Source organism: Castor canadensis, chromosome 11 (assembly GCF_047511655.1).
Source record: "Castor canadensis chromosome 11, mCasCan1.hap1v2, whole genome shotgun sequence".
Lineage (NCBI taxonomy): Eukaryota > Metazoa > Chordata > Mammalia > Rodentia > Castoridae > Castor > Castor canadensis.
This window is the reverse complement of record NC_133396.1, coordinates 27651798-27671569: the sequence shown is the minus strand read 5'-3', so window position 1 is coordinate 27671569 and position 19772 is coordinate 27651798. Positions and strand designations below refer to the sequence as shown.

At 38.2% G+C, this 19772-nt stretch overlaps 1 protein-coding gene across 1 annotated transcript in view; it reads right to left on the bottom strand.

The window, feature by feature from the left end:
• Positions 1-519: 519 nt before the first annotated feature.
• Utp18 (UTP18 small subunit processome component) overlaps positions 520-19772 on the bottom strand; it is a 32979-nt gene continuing 13726 nt past the window's right edge. The window contains exons 6-14 of the mRNA XM_020175960.2: positions 18303-18428; positions 17586-17760; positions 14156-14256; positions 13845-13935; positions 13532-13655; positions 7451-7625; positions 2968-3110; positions 1420-1458; positions 520-681 (exon numbers count right to left, since the gene is read on the bottom strand). Of these exons, the coding sequence (XP_020031549.1) occupies positions 1434-1458; positions 2968-3110; positions 7451-7625; positions 13532-13655; positions 13845-13935; positions 14156-14256; positions 17586-17760; positions 18303-18428 (960 nt within the window). The 3' untranslated portion in view covers positions 520-681; positions 1420-1433. The remainder of the gene's footprint in view (positions 682-1419; positions 1459-2967; positions 3111-7450; positions 7626-13531; positions 13656-13844; positions 13936-14155; positions 14257-17585; positions 17761-18302; positions 18429-19772) is intronic.

Here is a 19772-nt window from a genome sequence, read left to right as displayed (position 1 = left end):
TAAACTCTAACGAAACTTGAAAGTTTAAAACTCACTCCATGAGGTCTTATTAACTCTCATATGAAGGGGCCTCATTAACTGTCTTATGAACTGTCCACAGCTCCTCAGAGTATCTGTTGGCTGATACCCTGAAGCACAGACAGGCTATGCAGAAAGTGGAAGATAGTAATAAGGGTTAACTGGGAAGCACAAAAATATCTGCTTATATTATTTTGGGTTCCAATTTCTCATATTTAGTTTATTTTTGGTGGGACTTGGATTTGAACTCAGGGCCTCCCACTTGCAAAGCAAACACACTCTACTGCTTGAGCCACACCTTCTGTTCATTTCTGGTTATTTTGGAGATGGGGTCTTACAAACTATTTGCCCAGACTAGCCTCAAACCACGATCCTTCCAATTTTAGCCTCTCTAGTAGCCACCATCGCCCACTTTCATGTTTAGTTATAAAACAAATGCATCCACATTGGGGTGTGTGTCTGTGTGTATACACACGTGTGAGCAAACAGACTGGGAGTAAGAATCATGTACACTTATTTTGAAACAAAAGTTGCCATATGTTTATTAAGACATTGCCATTTACTTAAGCACAGCTTGCTCTACAAATCATCATCCATATATTATCACACATTCTGGAAAGTTTCTGAGATGTTTCATGGGCTTTTCTTGTGACTTAACTGGATCTGAGGAGAGAAAAGAAAAAATTATACACCTGGTTTATAGCTGCTGGTCATCACAAGCAACACATCAGTCCTGGCATGGTAATTTTAAGAGGCAGAAGGACCTCTCCACACAGCATTGCTCAAAGTTCTACTATCTTTAAAATCTTTTTCCTTAATTAAATTTATCCCCACTCCTAGAGTCTCATTACCATTTATGAATCTAAGACCAAATGGTCAACTGTATGAACAGGCTAACTGTAAAAGTCAGCCTCAGGATCTCCAGGTCAAAGACCCAGTCATAATGAAAAAATGTCCAATGTTTTAAATATTAGGTAGATTCATGAGCTCTGTAAAGCAGGGCAAAGCCACTCAGTGATCTGTCAAGAAGCATATATGCATTAACAAGATTTAAGCTCATACAAGCTCTATCTGTAGATTCCTATCTCTGTTAAACCTATTCTCTTTTGTGGATTCAACATGTCCAGTAATTACAATTTTGATTATAATTACTGGACAATATTAAGAGAGCTGACCTCGGGAGAACAGAGGCAGATTGTTGTGATTTGGGAGAAGAAATTCCCAAGGAAGGCTCGGGTCTGGTAACACAGCTCCTGATCTATTTCCACGCTAATACCCTAACTAAGGATGCAGCAACATAGGGCCAGAGAAACAAAGCTGGGCTAATGTGGTACCTCGGCTAAGTGACAGTAATTGTGTAACTTTAAAATCTGTAGCATTTATAAAATAGAATTTTCTTACTTCAAAGAATCTCTTTAGAAGTCTGCATAATGGTGCAACCTGAAAAAAGTAAAACACAAGCTTTGTAATTACCCACAATATTCTAAATGTGATCACAGAATGGCATTTAGAAAAATGTGTGTGGGGTGGGGGGAGCCATGTATTCACACATTCTCAGCAGGCAGTTACAGTGAGGTGCCAACTCCTTTATCTGACATTCTGGAGGATCCTAATGCTTCAGATTGTAGATAAAACCATTAGGCTTACTCCAAAGCATCAAATTGGGATCTACAAAATACCTAATCAGACCCACCCCATAGATACATTGTCAACCCAGCTCACTTACTAGTACAGTTGGAGCAGTTTCATTCTAGAGAGCAATGCTCTGATGAAAAATCTAACGACTTCTGGTACTTACTTAGAGAAAAGAAAATTTCTGTTCTAAAACACCAATGTAGGGGAAGAAGATGGAGGGGAATGGAAATGTGATGGAGGGGGTGAACTTGTTCAAGGTATACTGTACACGTGCATGGAATTATCACAATTAAATCCCCATGTATTATTAATGTATGCTAATCCAAAAATAAAATAATAAAAAGCCAAAGGCTTTTGGAGAGAATTTCTAAGTATAATAAGAATCTGCCTCTTTTTTTTTTTTTTATAAAATCTATACTGAACTAGAACTAGTCCAAAATTGATATGAAATGAGACCAATGGAATTTTCCTGGAATAACTCATTATCTTACAAAGTAGAATATTATTCCGATGTTTGCTATATTCTCTTTTCATAATTAGCTCCTCAAAACCAATTTACTTTCCTCCTTTTCTTCATCCTGCAGGCCTTCCCTAAAGCATTCAAACATAAAAATAGGATTCTATTTAGCACTTATGAACAACACAAAGAGCAAGGAGAGGAGACTGATTTAAGTTGAACATTTCCTACTGAAAGCTCTTTAGTTCCCACTGAAGACCCACCTTGTCAACTATACTTTCTAGCAATTATGCAATTAGATTGTTTGTTCATATTTTATAGCCAAGTATGTTGGGTGAAGAAAAGAAACCTGGACAGAGCACATACTTTTGGGTATCTTTGTGGTTAACATCCTTATTTACAGTTTACAACTGCAGGGAAAGAAGCACCTTTTTTGTTGTTGTTGTTTTGGTGTTTAAAACAAAAACAAAAAAACCCTCAAATCTAGTAAACAATGACTTGCCAAATCAGCAAAGGTTAATCTAAACATAAAGCACCCAAGAATGTGGCAATATTATTAAAGTGACTACCTCTCCTGAATTTGACATTCTCAAACTAAAATTTACTAGAGGAAAAAAAATTGTACAAACCATATGACATACACATTTGCATTCCTCACATGAAATTTTCTCCTTGAAAAATTTTGTGGTAGAAAAATGCACAAAGTTTGATAATGAGGATAAGTCAGGCTAAACACTCTGCAATTGTGGAATTAATAAATTGAACATAACTATAAAAGTGGGAATACCAAGTATCTCTTCACATTTCAAAAGCAGTTTATTAGGTATCTCTGACTTTTAAAGATAAATAGTACCTACCTATACATCAGGGCCTTGCCTTGCTCATTCCCCAAGGCAAAGTATCCACTTCTGGGAGAAAAATCCATGGTTTGGACACGAGAAATATTCTTCCTTTTAAGGACTGGGAAGTTAGAAAATACTGTACAGGAAGGAAGATGAACCTGCAGATCATAAAAAGCCTTAAATTACAAAAACTGGGAACTTATCTTTCTTAAATTTGAATTCTCATTCTTTCATTTTGCTGGAACATAAAGTTCATTTTGATTATAGCATACATGGAAATACTGTTCTCTGAATGCAGCAAAGTGTTTCAAAATTAAAATCTGATCTTTAATGAGCTATTAGCTGAGAAGGAAGGAAGGGAGAAGAAAGCATTTATTTATTTACACTCAGACTGGGAATGCAGGAAAATTCTAAGAACTTGTGATAAATGGCTTGGCTTCTTCAATTGTGTTTTCCTTATGTTATTAAGGTTTACATCCTCCAAGTATGCACCAACTATGAGCAGGTGACCTAAAGTCAGGGGACCAGAACACCAGGAAAAAACCATTTGCTTTCTGCCAAGATCAGAGTTGACCAACCCGACTTTTGTTCCCACCCTCTGCATCACCTTATACTTTTTTTTTTTTTTTTGGTGTTGGATTTTTTTTTTCTTTTATTATTCATATGTGCATACAAGGCTTGGGTCATTTCTCCCCCCTGCCCCCACCCCCTCCCTTACCACCCACTCCGCCCCCTCTCCCCCCCCACCCCCTCAATACCCAGCAGAAACTATTTTGCCCTTATTTCTAATTTTGTTGTAGAGAGAGTATAAGCCATAATAGGAAGGAACAAGGGTTTTTGCTGGTTGAGATAAGGATAGCTATACAGGGAGTTGACTCACATTAATTTCCTGTGCGTGTGTGTTACCTTCTAGGTTAATTCTTTTTGATCTAACCTTTTCTCTAGTTCCTGGTCCCCTTTTCCTATTGGCCTCAGTTGCTTTTAAGGTATCTGCTTTAGTTTCTCTGCATTAAGGGCAACAAATGCTAGCTAATTTTTTAGGTGTCTTACCTATCCTCACCCCTCCCTTGTGTGCTCTCACTTTTATCATGTGCTCAAAGTCCAATCCCATTGTTGTGTTTGCCCTTGATCTAATGTCCACATATGAGGGAAAACATACGATTTTTGGTCTTTTTCACCTTATACTCTTAAACTACACCTCATCTCAGATAGCCACTCATTAACTTTCCTGGAATGATTTGAAAGTGTGGGGAGCTGGTTTTCTCACTCTTCCAAGTTAAAATACACCAGAACAAAACTTTCCTCGTGAATGACTTCTTAAAGATAATTTATATTAAACTATCCTCTCAATATCCAACCTAAAAACAAAGACAGTCTCCTAATTTGGATTCATGTAATTTTATAATCTAATCAATTGCTTATTAAGAATAAAGGCAAAAATTAGAGCACAAACACAAAGCAATTTTTTAGTCTATTTCTACCAAAAGTTAGCTATACAAAATGGCACCAGAATACTGGAGTAAATAAAAGGTTTTAATGGAAATGGTATCCTCTTAGATGTGCCACCCTCATGCAACAAGAATTCTACACAGTGGCCACTAACTCATATGATAGATGAGTGTCTTTCTGACAGAGGCAAAACACCAACTTGTCAAAAACTGAGTTTTAAGTTTCATCTCCTCTGACTGACTTGGAATAAGCACATGTTCAATGTGCTCCTGAGAGACTCAATAGGATATACCTGAAAAGTTCCCTGGGGAAATTCTCCCCGCATTAATTATTATTTCCTCAGACCAGTGCTCCCTCCTGGTTAGAACTGTCGTGCTCTGACCTCTTTATGACTCCTGTATTAAAAGTTATAATGAAACTATTCATTAAGAAAGTGCCCCATAAAGACCCAACCTCATTAACTCAGAAAGTTCCCTTTATCTTTAACATCATTATCTGTCATGATAGTTGAAATTCAACAAGTAAAAGCTCATTCATCCTTGATTTATTGAATAAGAAGTTCCACAACTTCCTACTATACCCAAGATTGTAGATGTAATAATTTGACTTCTGGGTCTCCTACAGATGCAAAGGCTTAGATTTATCTTCATTGCTTTGTATTGGGATAACAAAACTGTTTGGATCATTATAAGCAATTGCATTTAATGACACCACCAGTGTTTCACTGAGGCATTCTGAAGCTGCTATGCCTGGCTTCTTTCCATTAGATGTGATGGCTGACTACTATTTAAAAAATGTGATATGGCTGATACTAATGAATTCCTTGTGTGATTTTCCCACAATAAAAAAACATAAAGGCTGTCATGATCACTGAAGCAAACTAGGCAGAACTAACTACTATGCAGATTACAGAATATATTATGTCAATAAGAGATACATTCCACGGTTTTCTAAAACAATTTACTACCATTAAAATGATAAAAGGTAGGTGAGAGCACACACGGGAGGTATGGGGAAACCCAAAATATGATAGTATTTGATGTCCTCACTGCAGAGGAACTAATACAGAAACTTTAAAGCGAGAGAGGTCAATATGAGAAGGGGATCAGGAACTAGAGAAAAGGTCAGTTAGAGATTAATCAACTTAGAATGTAACACATTTGTACATGGAAGCAATACTAGGAATCTCTCTGTATAGCTATCGTTATCTCAACTAGCAAAAACGCTTTGTCTTTTTTATTGTTTATACTCTCTCGTCAACAAAATTAGAGATAAGGGCAGAACAGATTCTGCCTGGCAGCGAGGGGGGGGGGGGGGGCGGAATGGCCTAAACAATGTATGCACATATGAATGAACGAATAAAGAAAAAAAAAGAAGGATAAAATGATAAAATCCCAACATATCCCACAGACAAAAGTAGTACTACTCTATGTAACATGAAGGAGCTAGCCTTCTCCTGGCCCTATTTGTCATATGAAAGTCCTGTGCAGTAGTACAACAAAGAGTATAGAATCTGGAATCACAATTCTGCCCTTTACTAACTCTTGACTTTGTGTAAGTTAATCCTCTAAAGGACTGTAACTCACTCAAAATTGTTTTGAAGAGTTCTTTGTAAATTTTTGTAAACTGAACACTATTACACCAGTTCATACCTGAGGATATATGCAAGGCTTTTGTTGATTAAGCAACATAAAACTAACTTTATATACACAAAGTAGCAAGATACAATAGCACTATTCAAAGTTCTATACCTACTGTACACCTGGTACCCAGAGCAAGTCATTGTTGAATGAAGAAACTGGTCTGTCTGATGAGTAAGAAAACTCAGAGAGATGGGGGTGACATTTAAGTTGAATTCTGAGGTTAGGCTGAAAAGAGTTAATGTGGGCCCAATACTTGCATCCTTACCAAGGCATCCTTGCAAGGGTCCTTTGGATGGTGTCTATGTACTTAACTGGTAAGCAGTCTCCTACACTGCTATGCAATGGGTGACTTACCATTTGTACAAGTAACATGATTTATGCTGAATATCTGGCTTTAATTCTAGAAAGATAGAATTTTGGTACATGCTAGGCAGAGACAGGGCACACAGATGAAGCCCTGATAAAAATCCTGGGCACTGAGTCCCTAATGAGCCTCGCAAGTAGAAAACAGTCAGCATGTGTGGTCACACCTCACTGCTGTAGGAATTAAATATATTACTATGTGACTCTACTAGAAGAGGACTCTTGGCAGGTTGAGCCTAGTATCACCTGGACTTTGCCCACATGCCTGTCCCCTTTGCCAATTTTGCTTTGTATTCTTTGGCTGTAATAAATTTTAGGCATGAATATGATCATATGCCAAGTCCTATGAGTCTTTCCAGTAAATCACCACATGTGACACAGGCATTTTAGCTATCTGAATTGCAGTATTTTTAGAGACTTATTTTAAAGTTTATTTTCAAAATCTAAGAATTGCCTCCACTCCATTAAAACAACAGGCCTTAAAAAGTAGGTTAAGGAGTTGGGTGCTGGTGGCTCACACCTGTAATCTTAGCTACTCAGCAGGCAGAGATCAGGACGATCATGGTTCAAAGCCAGCCTGGGCAAATAGCTTGCAAGACCCTATCTCAAAAAAAAAACTATTACAAAAAAAGGGCTGGTAGAGTGGCTCAAGGTGTAAGCCCTGAGTTCAAGCCCCAAAACCTCAAAAAAAAAACAGTAGGTTAAGGAAAGAAAACTGCAGATGAATGAAGTGTTTGCCTTAAGTATGTTCCTTAGTTTACATGCTGAAAGAAATCTCTGATAATGAGAACTACCTCTTGAGAAATGCTGAGAATGGATAGTTTAGCTTTCCCCAAAAGAACTGAAATTTAGTGGCTACTATGCATTATTTCAACAACTATATTCAAAAGCTACTATACTAATAATTTCTACAAAGGAAGATGATTAAGACTAAAAGGAGTAACTTTTAAAAATTCACCACTCTACTTTCCTGTTGCCATTTCATGTTTCCAACTTAATTTTTAAAGTTAACAATTATAAAGGAAAAGTCAAAGGACTATTACCAGTCTGATGGCTTCTTTCATTTTTCTTGAAGCTATTGCCAAGATTTCTGTAGTGGGATTGAAAGTCAGAGCAGTAGCACCCGTAACCAGGTTCATCACAGCTTTTATCGGCTTTGGGTTTGTTTCTTGGAGACAAGAATCTTGATTGTATATATTTACCACTCCAGAATTAGAACTGCAAAGAAAAAAGGAAATAGATTTTAAAGCAAGTGAAAGGCTTTCACAACCTAAGTAAACACAGATTCCAACCCACAATCTGGTTATCTGCAGGAACAGCATAGTAAAAGAGCCCAGCAACTTGAGAGTTCAGAGGAAGACAAAAGTTAGACACAGTCTATCAGTTCTACTTCAGTCTTTCTAAACTCTTGATAACTCAGTTTTTTCAATTGTATGTCTAGCTAAAAAAAAATCCAGGAACACATAGAATCTCCATTAATCATTCCTTTAATAAGTATTTGTCAGATGTCAACTCCTCACCAGGTACTATTTTAAGTGCTTGGGATACAATGATAAATGAAACAGACCAAGACTACTACTCTGAGTGCATACTCCCTAACATTCTAAAGAGTCAAAGATAACTGCCCTCTCCCCACTGATAGCTCCTCCTTTCTTTTTTAATTCTATTTGTGGGAACTTTAAAAACAGTGGAGAACAACAGCAGTAAAAGCGGGCACCTTAGTTTGCTTTACAGTCAATATTTACAGTCAATAGTTATGGCAGTTAATCCTCCACTTCAAGTTTACTTAAAATGTTTATTAGCAATGAATTATAACCAATACTCTTAAAAAGTAAATCCTAATGACCAAATAATGTTAATATCATTCATAGATAAGAACTAAGTAAACATTTTTAATCTCAATGATCAATGGGCATCAAGAATAAGGTACACAATTCACATAGTTAATTCTAAATAGTTTTAGTCCATATCTGCTACTACAACAAAACACCTGCCTGAGGCTGGGTAATTTATATACAATAGAAATTTATTTCTCACAGTTTGGGAAACAGAAAGGTCCAAGATCAAGACACTGGCAGGTTCAGTGTCTAGTGAGGGTTGCTCTGTTCTTCCAAGATGGAGCCTTATTGCTGTGTCCTCCCAAAAATCAGACACTGTGACCTCATTTGCCAGAAAGAACTGAACCCAATCTCTCAAGCTCTTTTATAAGGGCCCTAATCCTACCCATGAGGCTTTGCCCTCATAACTCAATCACCTCTTAAAAGATTCCTCTCCCAATACTATCACCTTAGAAATTAAGTTTCAAAATATGAATTGTGGGGGACACATTCAGACCACAGCACACTTAATCTATAATACAGTATAAACCTGAAAGATATAAGAAACCTCAACCTCACAAGAGTAACAAACATACATTCTACTAAGTATACTCTCATTCCTATCACTGAAACATCCTCATTATTCAATGAGGATGAATACTGATTGCTAATTATAGTCAGGAACAATGCATAAAAGAAGATAAGTTCAAAACACATGAAATATTCCATAGCTTGATATTACAATCAACACACAAGTATGTTAGAATTATTTAGTGCTTTAAAGTCTTCCAACTACTTACATATACATTTTTTCATTTGATTCAAGTAATTCCTTAATTTAAACAGAGTTAACAACGGAGTCCATATGAACTACTCAGGAGAAATAATATATATTCTTTGTTTATGTAACTGTTCCCCAAAATTCTTAGGTTGAAACCCTAATCCCCAATGTGATGGTATTAGGAAGTGGAGTCTGTGGGAAGTAATTAGGTAAGAGTGAACCCTCATGAAAGGGATTAGTAGCCTTACAAAACAGACCCCAGAAACTCTTTCACTCATTTCACCATGAATAAAGAAAGAAATCAATCATTTGCAACCTGGAAGAGGACTCTCACCAGAACCCAACCACAATGTCACCCTAACCTGACTCCCAGCCCTCAGGACTGTTAGAAATAAATTTGTTTATAAGCCACCAAAGAACTCTATGGTACTTTATTACAACAACCCAAATAAACTAGGACAACATCTTAGTTTTTTCCTTAGTTCATCCTTTTGCTTACTTATATTTTAGATTTAGATTAAAATATTCACTATACTTGTTTTATACTAAATCCCTTTTCTTACTGAAAGTGGATTCATGACTAAATTTATTTTAATTAAGAAAAGTTATAATCCATATGGCTCTTCTAAATACTAATTTTAGATCAAATCTTACATCTTTCTGAACATCAGGGACTCTTTTAAATAGTGCCTAGCAATTCTTATTTAACTACTGCTTAATTTTGCAGATAAAAATAGCATACATTCATTATTTAAATATATATAATTTCTTTTCTTTGACGGTACTGGGGTTTGAACTCAGCAGCACATGCTTGCTAGGCTATCTTATTCTTATAGCTGGATTTGTGAAAAAAGAATTGATTTTAATATGCTACTACTAAGAATGGTTAGTAAATATTTACTGAAATGATATCCATATGTCCAGAAGTATGCAAAGTGTCACAGGAATACAGAGTATAAGAAGGACTTTATTCCAGAAAAAAAAATGTATCTGTATAAAATAGCCAGAGATACAACAGAATATAAACAGCATTAAGTCTACCTGAGATCTACAACCTCAAAGAAGGGGAGCATCATTATGAGGTGAAGTTGCTCCAAATGAGCTTTGTGGAAGAGGTGGGACTGAAGCTGGGGAAGATAGAAATTAGGTGAAAAAAAAGCAGGTAATGAGAAGAGCAGGAACACAGGGAGAAACAGGCATGCTTACTTAGTAGCTTACCCTGAACTCCTAACTGAAGGAACGACATAAATATTACTCCCCCACCCCGACTGCAAATTACCTCCACCAGAAATGAGCACTTAAACCAAGGGCAGTCAATCCATTAGTAGATCACAACCACGAGAGAACTGGCACACAAAGCTCTTCCCAAACAGGAGAGATGGCAATTAGTCAAATCAATGTCTCTTATGAACTAGGGTACGAACCACTACCATGGGGTGATGTTGGTTAGAGTTGAGGCTGAAGAGACTTACAGAAAGGGGTCATGGAGGCCACAAACTAATATTATGAACAAGAAAAAACTACAAGGTTAGAAGAATGGATTAATTAGACAATTCTGGTCTTTGGGGGAACTTGGCAATAACTGGCAATACCGGTCTTTAGGGGAAACTGAGACATTGTGATGTCATACTGGGGACTGGGAGGGTGATGGTGTGCTGCCGACACAGGGAAGCAGCTACACATCCCTGCAAGACCCACAACAAAGTATTATCTAGTCCAGATTATCAACAGTACCAAGGTTGAAAAACCTTAACACAGAAAAAAAAAATGCACATAAGTGATGGTTCCAAAGTTTTACAGTGCCTAAGAATCCACTAGTGTATTAAATAGCAAATTCCTAGGCTTCATGTGCCTATTCTCCTGTACCAACACTGATTCACAGAGCTGGAGTTTATAACCACTATTTTGGGTATTCTGATGCTGGAGGGAGTTTAAGTACCACATTTAGAGAAGTACTTGAAGGTAAAGCATACTGATAAGGACAAGAGTATATAAAAGTAGAAAACAAGAGACACTATAGTACCATACCAACAGAACAAAACTACTGCTGGGGGACTCAGCAAGTTCAAACCCTAGGGCTGCTTGAATTCTTCCAATACTTGAACTCTACTCCAACCTTTGTGTGACCTTCTATAGAGCTGTTTGCTTCTCCTTTGTAGCATGTGAAGGTGGCTGCAAATTAAAAGAGTTTAAGACACAGAGCTGGAGGTAAAGCTCAGTGGAAGAGTGCTTGCCTAGCATGTAGAAGGGCCTAGGTTAGATCCCTGCATGACAAAACAACAAGAGTTTAAGACACAAAGCTGGCACAATATTACATGTAATTGATAAAATGTTCAGAATAGAAAAGGTAACTATCTATCATACCAAGAACCAGAAAATTCATAACCTGAATGAGAAAAGATAACCAACTAATAACACCAAGATGAGTCAATTGTTTGAATTATTGAATTATAAGAATTCCAAGCGGGAGACTAGTGAAGTAGCTCAAGCAGTAAGAACGCCTGCCTAAACAAGTATGAGGCTTTGAGTTCAAAACCCTAGTGCTGCCAAAAACAAGAGAATTTCAAGCCAGGCACAGTGTCTATATTCTTAGCTACAGAGGAAAAATGATGAACCAATCTGTTACCAAAAAAAAAGTTTAAGACACAGCCAGAGCCACAGATGCCCTTCAGAACTTCAACCAAAGAAGCTAAAAAAACTCAAATTCCTAAGACTGAACTCTAGCAATTCCTTTCTCAACTCACTCTCTCTAATGCCCGCAAGGTTCCTAGTGTCTTACTCATCTGTTAACTCCTGTGAACTACCTATCACCAATCATATTAAAACACTGTCTGTAGACTTAGCTTTGCACTGCCATTTTAACTGCCTGTGAGTACAGGTACATAAATGTGCACTCCACCTTCATTTAATGATAATTTCACTCTTCAAGTTGCTCAGGTCTGGAACTGGAAAATGTGACTGCTTCTCACTCCCTACTTTCTAAACAGTTGAAACACATTATAAACATGGTTTCCCTATTCCCATCTTCACTGCCCTTCTGATTACCTTATTCCCTGATGCCTGCCCTATTACTGCAGTGACCTCAAAGGTTACTTCCTACCCTTTTTCTCTTCTAAAATCTAACAGGAGGATTATCTTCCCTAAAATTCAGATATCATTACAATTCTCCTTTGCTTAAAAAAACTTCATGGTGACAGCCTTGAGGAGAAAGGAGCAAAATCACAGATTACAAGTTTCCTCCATGTGACTCTGTGAATGAGAAGGGTCAGGGTAACAAAGAAGACAATATTCTAAGGAGAGGAAGAGCTTTAGGAATCAAGAAAGAAGTGAAAGGTCAGCTAAAAGCACAGAGAAACAGAAAAGCAATGCAGAGAAAGTAGGAAGCAGTCCACAGCTTCAAACCCAAGTTCCCAAGGGAGAAGGGAACCAGAAACCACACCACAAGGTAAGCCAGGCAGTCACTGTGACAACAGACTGGCAATCTTGACTGCAAAAGAAACCCACGATTCTTGCAAGGCTTAAATCCAGTGTGGCAATTTTGTATGCGAGTGACTCTTCCTGCATGGCAGGCCAGCACTAGAGGAGAAATCCACTTCATCGCTCCCCATATCTCAGAGCACTATAGTTTGCACCATCTCAAAAGGGGCCTAATGTGTGAGAATGAGCTACTCTGGGGATCCGAAAACAAGGAACAATCAATCACAAGTCAGGAAGGCTAGCGATATCTTGCCAGTGTCTGGGTGGGAGATAGCCACCAAGAGGCAGTCGTGGAGAGGGGGAGAATTAGATGCAGAAATGATGAGAAGTTTAAGCAGCAGGGAGCTCCAGCTGTGAAGGGTGCTGGTGATGGGTGCCCTCCCCTCACACCCCACCCTGCAATGAAGAGTAGGTCCCACCTGTGGAATACTACAGAAAATGAGCACTCTAAAGCCTGTGGCTGGTGGATCACTCAGCCTCTGGAACTGCCTCTCTGCCCCAGCATGTGGTTTGCAGCCAAGCAGGACTAAGTGCTCTGAGCCCAGGGCCAGCAGATCACTCAGTCTCTGCTGCTTCTTCCCTCCAACAGGGAGCTTAAGGCAATATTTTTTAAGTGTCTACAAAACTAACCGATGCTATTTCCTAAGAACATGTTTTTGGCTTATGCCACCTAACCACATAAAGGGAAAAATGCTATTAATTATCTTTAAAACTTAAACCCAAAGCTGACTTACTCTACCTTCTCATCAATGGCAAGGTTGAAAACAGTAAGAGAATTTGATGAGATCAAATGGGCGTTTTAAATATAGGGAGATATATATTGATTTAAGGTAATCCACTATTTCCTTTGCTAAAGATCTGATAACCAGCCATTAATATTATTAGATGGTGCACCTAGACAATGGAAAACTAAAGGCTGTCCTGGATCTATCAGTTTAATATCACTGAGCTGTTTATGAAGAGAACTACTCCTGCACCATCTAATATATTTATTCCTAAACATTTTATTAGCATAATGTGGTTCAGCTTTCCTGAGCCTCGTTACTCACCCACAAGCCATGTACTGTCCATTCCTTGAAGTGGCAATGCTTAATCCACATAAACTCCCTTCATCAACAAATCTGTTAAGGCACTTCCTAGAGTTCACATCCCACACGTAAACTTCCCCATCCCCTGAAAGAAAGATCCAAAGAACAGTTTGGTTAATTCTGCTTTAAAGTTGAAAGGCAAATGAACTATTTTATACATGAATTATAAAACTAAACTTGATATTCTTACTAAAATGAGAAAGTTAAAAATCAAGCAGTTTTTGGTTAAAACTGAAACATAAAACATCCAAAGCTTCTCATCTCATTAACTTACCAGAGGAGGTGTATATTTTCTTACTATCTGAAGAGAATGTGCATGCTGCAATCCTTCCATTAATCTTCATGCTGCCAATAAGTTCTTTGGTCTAAAAAGAATAAATATTATTTACGAATTGTTAGGAGACCATTCTTTATTTTCTAGAACCTAAGTTTTACCCCAACTTCCCACAACTTTTCCTTAAATCCCTCCTGTGCATCCCTCTTAAGATGCAGATTTAAGGATGCAATGAGTTAAGGTTTGAGATTATCCTTAACCCTAACCCTAATCTCTAATCCAAGAACAGGCAACAATTAAAAATGCTTTACCTTCATTGAAAGCAAATGAGAATATCCAGCAATGCCATTTATAAGCAGGAAGGATCCATCTGGGGAGACCTCAAAGCGCCTCACTATTTTCTCTTTCAAACCTAAAAAAAGAAGATGAACTGACTCAATAACATTAAATATGGGTTTCAACAAAGCTGTCTTCTACTGACAATTGAGTTTTTTACTCTAAAATATCTCAGTGCCCCAAGTAAGCAAAACACAGGCTCAGAATCTGAGTAAGTCAGATATCATCCATCATAAGGATTCAAAACGAAAGATCTCTACAAAGTGCCTGGCAAACTTCTCTTTATTTTGGTTAGCACTCACCATTTTAATTGCAGGCCACAGATACAACTCTCTTAAACAGTAAACATATTAACTAGTTTTCCAAATAGAAGAAGTTAACACAATTTAATTAACTAAAAGGATAAACTGTACCTCTGTCACAAAGTTTACTACCAGAAGGGAAATACACTGCAATTAGAAACAGCCAAAAGCACACATATATAAACTATTTGCTGACCACTACCTACTAACTATCCTGCGATGAATAGGAGGATAAGCTTTAATTCAGTGGGTGCAAAAAGAAATTCACAACTTGTCAGCATATTCAAGAACTGATTAGCTTCTCAAGGCCAAGCATGGGAAGCTCATGCCTGTAATCCCAGCTACTTGGTAGGCAACGATCAAAGGGACAGAAGTTCAAGGCCAGCCCAGGCAAGTACTGAGACCCCATCTCAAACAGCAAGCCAGTCTTGGTGGTGCATTCTTGTGATCCCAGCTACACAGGAGGTATAGATAGGAGAATCACAGTCTAAGGCTGACCCCAGACAAAAAACTTGAGAACCTACCTGAAAAATAACTAAAGCAAAAAAGAGTTAGGGCATGGCTCAAGTGGTAGAGTGCCTGCAAGCTTAAGGTCCTGAGTTCAAACTATGACACCACAAAAATAAATAGACAAATAAATAAATAAATAAATAAAGCAAACACAATAACCTGATTAGCTTCTCAAAATGGGACTCATGTAACATATCACATGAACTAGGTATATAAACCAGTTAACATTTACATTTATTTACAAAGGGACATGTCCAGCTGGGTATGGTGGTGCATACCTGTAATCTCAGCACTTGGAAGAGTAAGACTGGAGGATTGCAAGTTTAAGCTACATAGCAATACCCTATCTCAAAATATGCCTGAGGTGTTAACACTGACTCTATCAGTATGCTGAAAACCAAGTTACTCACCAAAAAGTTGCCCAATGGAAAAAAATAAATTAAAATGAGTACAACTGGCTGTCTCCAGGGAAGAGAAGGAAAAGCAACTTTTCACTAGCCACCCATTTTTACATATTAAATTTTTATACCAAGTGAATGTATTTACTAGTCAAAAAATACATTCTTTTAAATTTAGGTTTCTAAGTAAAAACACTGATTAGAAAAAAAGGACTTAGAAAAATGTGGAGAAATACCCTTGTCCCCCAAATGGAAAATGCTGGTTAAGGGTCCTTTAGACCATCTTGAACCACAGGTCAATAACTGGACAGGTTAAGGGAATGCACCATTTGCATCAATTCTGTGGTTTTCATTTTCAGACCAGATTTATGACAACCAAAAGTATGCATGTGTATACAAGGTATGTATATCCTAACTAGTCAGCAATTTTTTCCCCTTTGTCTAATATTGTTAATTTAATTTCTTGAATTTATAGCTTTACAGAAATGGGGGTGCAACTCAGTGGTAAAGCACTTGCCTGGTATGCATGAGGTCCTGGGTTCAATCTTTAGCACCACAAAAACAAAAAGTTTTTTTTGTTTGTATGTTTGGTTTTTTTGTGGTACTGGGGTTTAAACTCAGGACCTCATGCTTGCTAGGCAGGCACTCTTACTGCTTGAGCCATTCTGCCGGCCCCCGAGTAAAGAAAAAAGGATAGCAGAGTTGCGTATGTTTTGTTTTTCACACAGGGTTTGCTAATCAGTCCAGGCTGGCCTCAAACTCACAATCTCCTGGCTCAGCCTTCCCAAATGCTGGGATTACAGGCATCTGCCACCAAGCCCAGCAATAGTACAGTTTGATAATGATGAAGATTGAGAATAGTGCCCCATAACTTACCACTATAAAAAAGAAATGAACTTAATTTATCATTTATCATTACTTCTATTATCATTATATTCAAGTTAATACTTATTGAGAAGAGAAGAAAAGGAAGTATCAAGAAGAAAAGATGAATGCCAAGTCTCAAAAGCAGCAGGTAACTAGATACACACTTAAGCATGCCTAACATCCAGAGTAATGATCACTAACTGTACTTAGCCAACCCCTGACGTACTTTTAACCCGCAAGGATGCAAGGCAAGAAGGGACCAAAGTCCATTCCTTTTGATTATAAAATGTTGTATAAAAAAAATTACTACATATTGTGATCTGTTTTAATGTGAGAGTTAAGGCTTTTCAACAAAGTCTGGTTCACTGGCTGGCACCACCACCACCTAAAAGCTGCAGAAAACGCAGAATCAGACCCACCTCAGACCTAGAGAATTAGGGTTACTCCCTCGCAATTCACATGCACATAACTTCTGAGAAGCCCTCCTGGCTTAAAGCACAATTAGATAAACCAAGGACTTACTTGAAAAGGACCATTACAGGTGTCAGAGAACACAGGAAAGAGAACAGTACAAATAGTGAGATAGAAATGTAGATGTTCCTAAGGTTGGCCTCACTGTCATGCATAAGCAAGAGTACGGCTGTGAAGAGTTACTGTTATCGTCTTACAACCACAGGCATGCAGTCTAACAGGGACACTGCTAGTGGGCTGTGGCCTGGGCCAACACTTCTTCCCAAGATTATGTTAACCCAACCAACCTCATTACAATGACATTGGTCCCAAAAGTCACAAGCATGTCACTACATTCTGTGGTAGCATGGGTAGGAGAATATAAACAGATAAGGTAAAAAGTAAATAAATCCTCATCTGAGGAACAATTTTTTTTTACATAGTTTATTCTTTAAAAATATTTCTTCAGTAATTCCAAAAGTAGTACCTTCTTTCAAGTATAAAATCAAGATTAGAATAAACACTAAAATTAGAGGGTGTCCAAATTTTTTATCTATCAGAGAGGTGAAACAAAGGAACCTAGGTCTTCTAGTTCCCTGGCTCATGCTTTCTGCTGCCTCAAGTGCTAACTCTACACTCAAATGTCTACAACTGCTTCTCTGGTTTAGGGTGATATATAGATTGACAAATTATGATCTTTCTGTAAGTGCTCAATAAAAAGTCCGTTCACTAACTTCATTTAAATATATTATCTCGATACAATGATATTTTCCAAATACTATAACTAAACAACTTTTAAGATTCCTCTAGGGTGAAAAAAATGGTTGTAAATAACAGCTTGGGGAGGGCAGTGACAGGCTGTGTGTTCATTATCTTACCTCTCACTTGATGCACAGGAATTAACTTTCCAGCTAGCATATCATAGACATAAAGAACCTTGCTGTGAATACTTGTGGCTAAAACCTCTTCTCCATTAGCAGTAAAACAAGCCTTATAGATTGGAAACCTGTCCAAATAGATGCTCTGGATTTTAGGATTTGTTTTGCCATCAACCTATAAGAAAGTACAAAATGTTTCTTCTTGTTATTTACACAGAGTCTGTATTCTGGTAGTAAACACTTTTCACTACAAGCCTTCACTTAAAAATGCATACCTAAGAGCCAGGTGCTGATGGCTCAATGCCTGTAATCCTATTTGGAGACTGGAATCAGGAGGATTATGGCTCCATGCCAGCCGGACAAAAAAATTCACAAGACCCTATCTCAAGCAATAGCTGGGTGTGGTGGCATGTGCCTGTCATCCCAAGCTACATGGGAGGCTGAGATTAGGAGGATTGTGGACCCTCCCCCCACAAAAAAAAGTTTGCAAGACCTCATCTCAACAGAAAAAGCTGGGCCTCTGATCCCAGCAATGGTGGGAAATGTTAAATAATAGAAAGATCATGGTTCAGGCTGGCCTAGGCAAAAAGCAAGACTCTGTCTCCAAATGAATCAAAGCAAAAAGGGCTGGAGGCTTGGTTCAAGCAATAGAGCACCTGCCTTGTAAACACGAAGCCCTGAGTTCAAACCTCAGCACTGTCAAATAAAAATGCATACCTGAAACAGTGAAATAGCATTATCTAACCCAGCGACCATCACCACCTGTGCACAAGGATGGAATCGCACTGATGAGATTCGAGCAGTGGTAGGCCGTTCAGCATTAGCATGCTGGCAATTCTTCATCTGTGGAAAATAAAGATGGAATTTTATCAACTCAAATCACTTAAGATTGTGAAGAAAAAAACATTATGGTGTATAATGGAGAAGAACTGGAATGGTAAGCAAAAGACCACAGCTCTGTCATCAACTAGCAAGTCACTTCATGCTACACAACAATCCAATTTTACCTTCTCAAATGAAGGGATTAGTAATCATTATGGTCCTTCTGTTAAGGTCTGAATATGAAATGTCCCCCACAGACTCTTGTGTTGAAGACTGGGTCCCCAGCTGGGGCTATTTTGGGAGGTGCTGGAAACATTAGGAGGTAGGGTCTAGCTGATAGAAATAGGTCGCTGGGGGGGGGGGTTGTCCTTAACCATGGACTGAAACCGTGGGCAAAAATAATTTTTTCCTTTTTTAAGTTATTCTGCCAAGTATTTCGTCACAGTAATGAAAAGGTTAACACACCTTTCTACATCTAGAAGTCAAACTTATTAAGCACTCTAAGAGCACTTGTGTACAGTCATTTCCCCAAGATACATCCACTTGGATTAGGAGACTTTCATTCCTAGACTTTTCACTTTGGCATCTCTTAACTGATTGCATAAGGCCAAGAGACACTATGCAGCTGTCCCCACAGCTCTGTTTGGCAGGATTGCTTGTGTTCTTCTCTTGGGTATGGGTTTGCTAGTCTAAAATGATGGCAATCTCATGCATCACTTGGACTATTTTTCAGCTATTTCTTTTTGTTTTTACAGGATTTCCCCCTGCATTAAAAATTTAATTAAGACCAAAACAAGCATGTTTTGGGATGGCACCATAACACCCTATTTTCAGTGGAGGTGAATTTAGCCTATGAGCAGCTGAATGAACTGTCCTAAGGTATGTTGGAGGGGGGTAGGGGAAGAGGAAGGATCACTCTGCCTCCTGGTAATTTACCATAATAGTTCCCCTGCCCCACTTAAAATGTCCATTTTATAGCTGGGAAAACGTTTATGTGTCCTAAAGAGACCTGTGAACTTAACAGATATTTAACTGAAGCACAATGCAGGAAACTGGTTACCACAATGAACCAGCTAGACAGTGATGAGTTAGAAAGTAAACAGCATAGGCCATTTTAGATAAGTCTTTTCTAAAGTACCATATGAGCAGAAAAACAATACTGAGATGGCCACTATCAGTTCTTAAAGAATAGAGGGGCAGAAGGAAGAGCAAGGACAAAGGTTCAGAGGCAAGAAAGGACCCAGCATGTTTAACAAAAAACCTTGTGTAGTAAAGCAGGAAACAAGGGAAAAGAGGTCTGAGATGAAGCTGAGGATGTGGGTAGAAGCCCGAACATGCAGGGCAATACAGGCTTTAGAAGGTTTC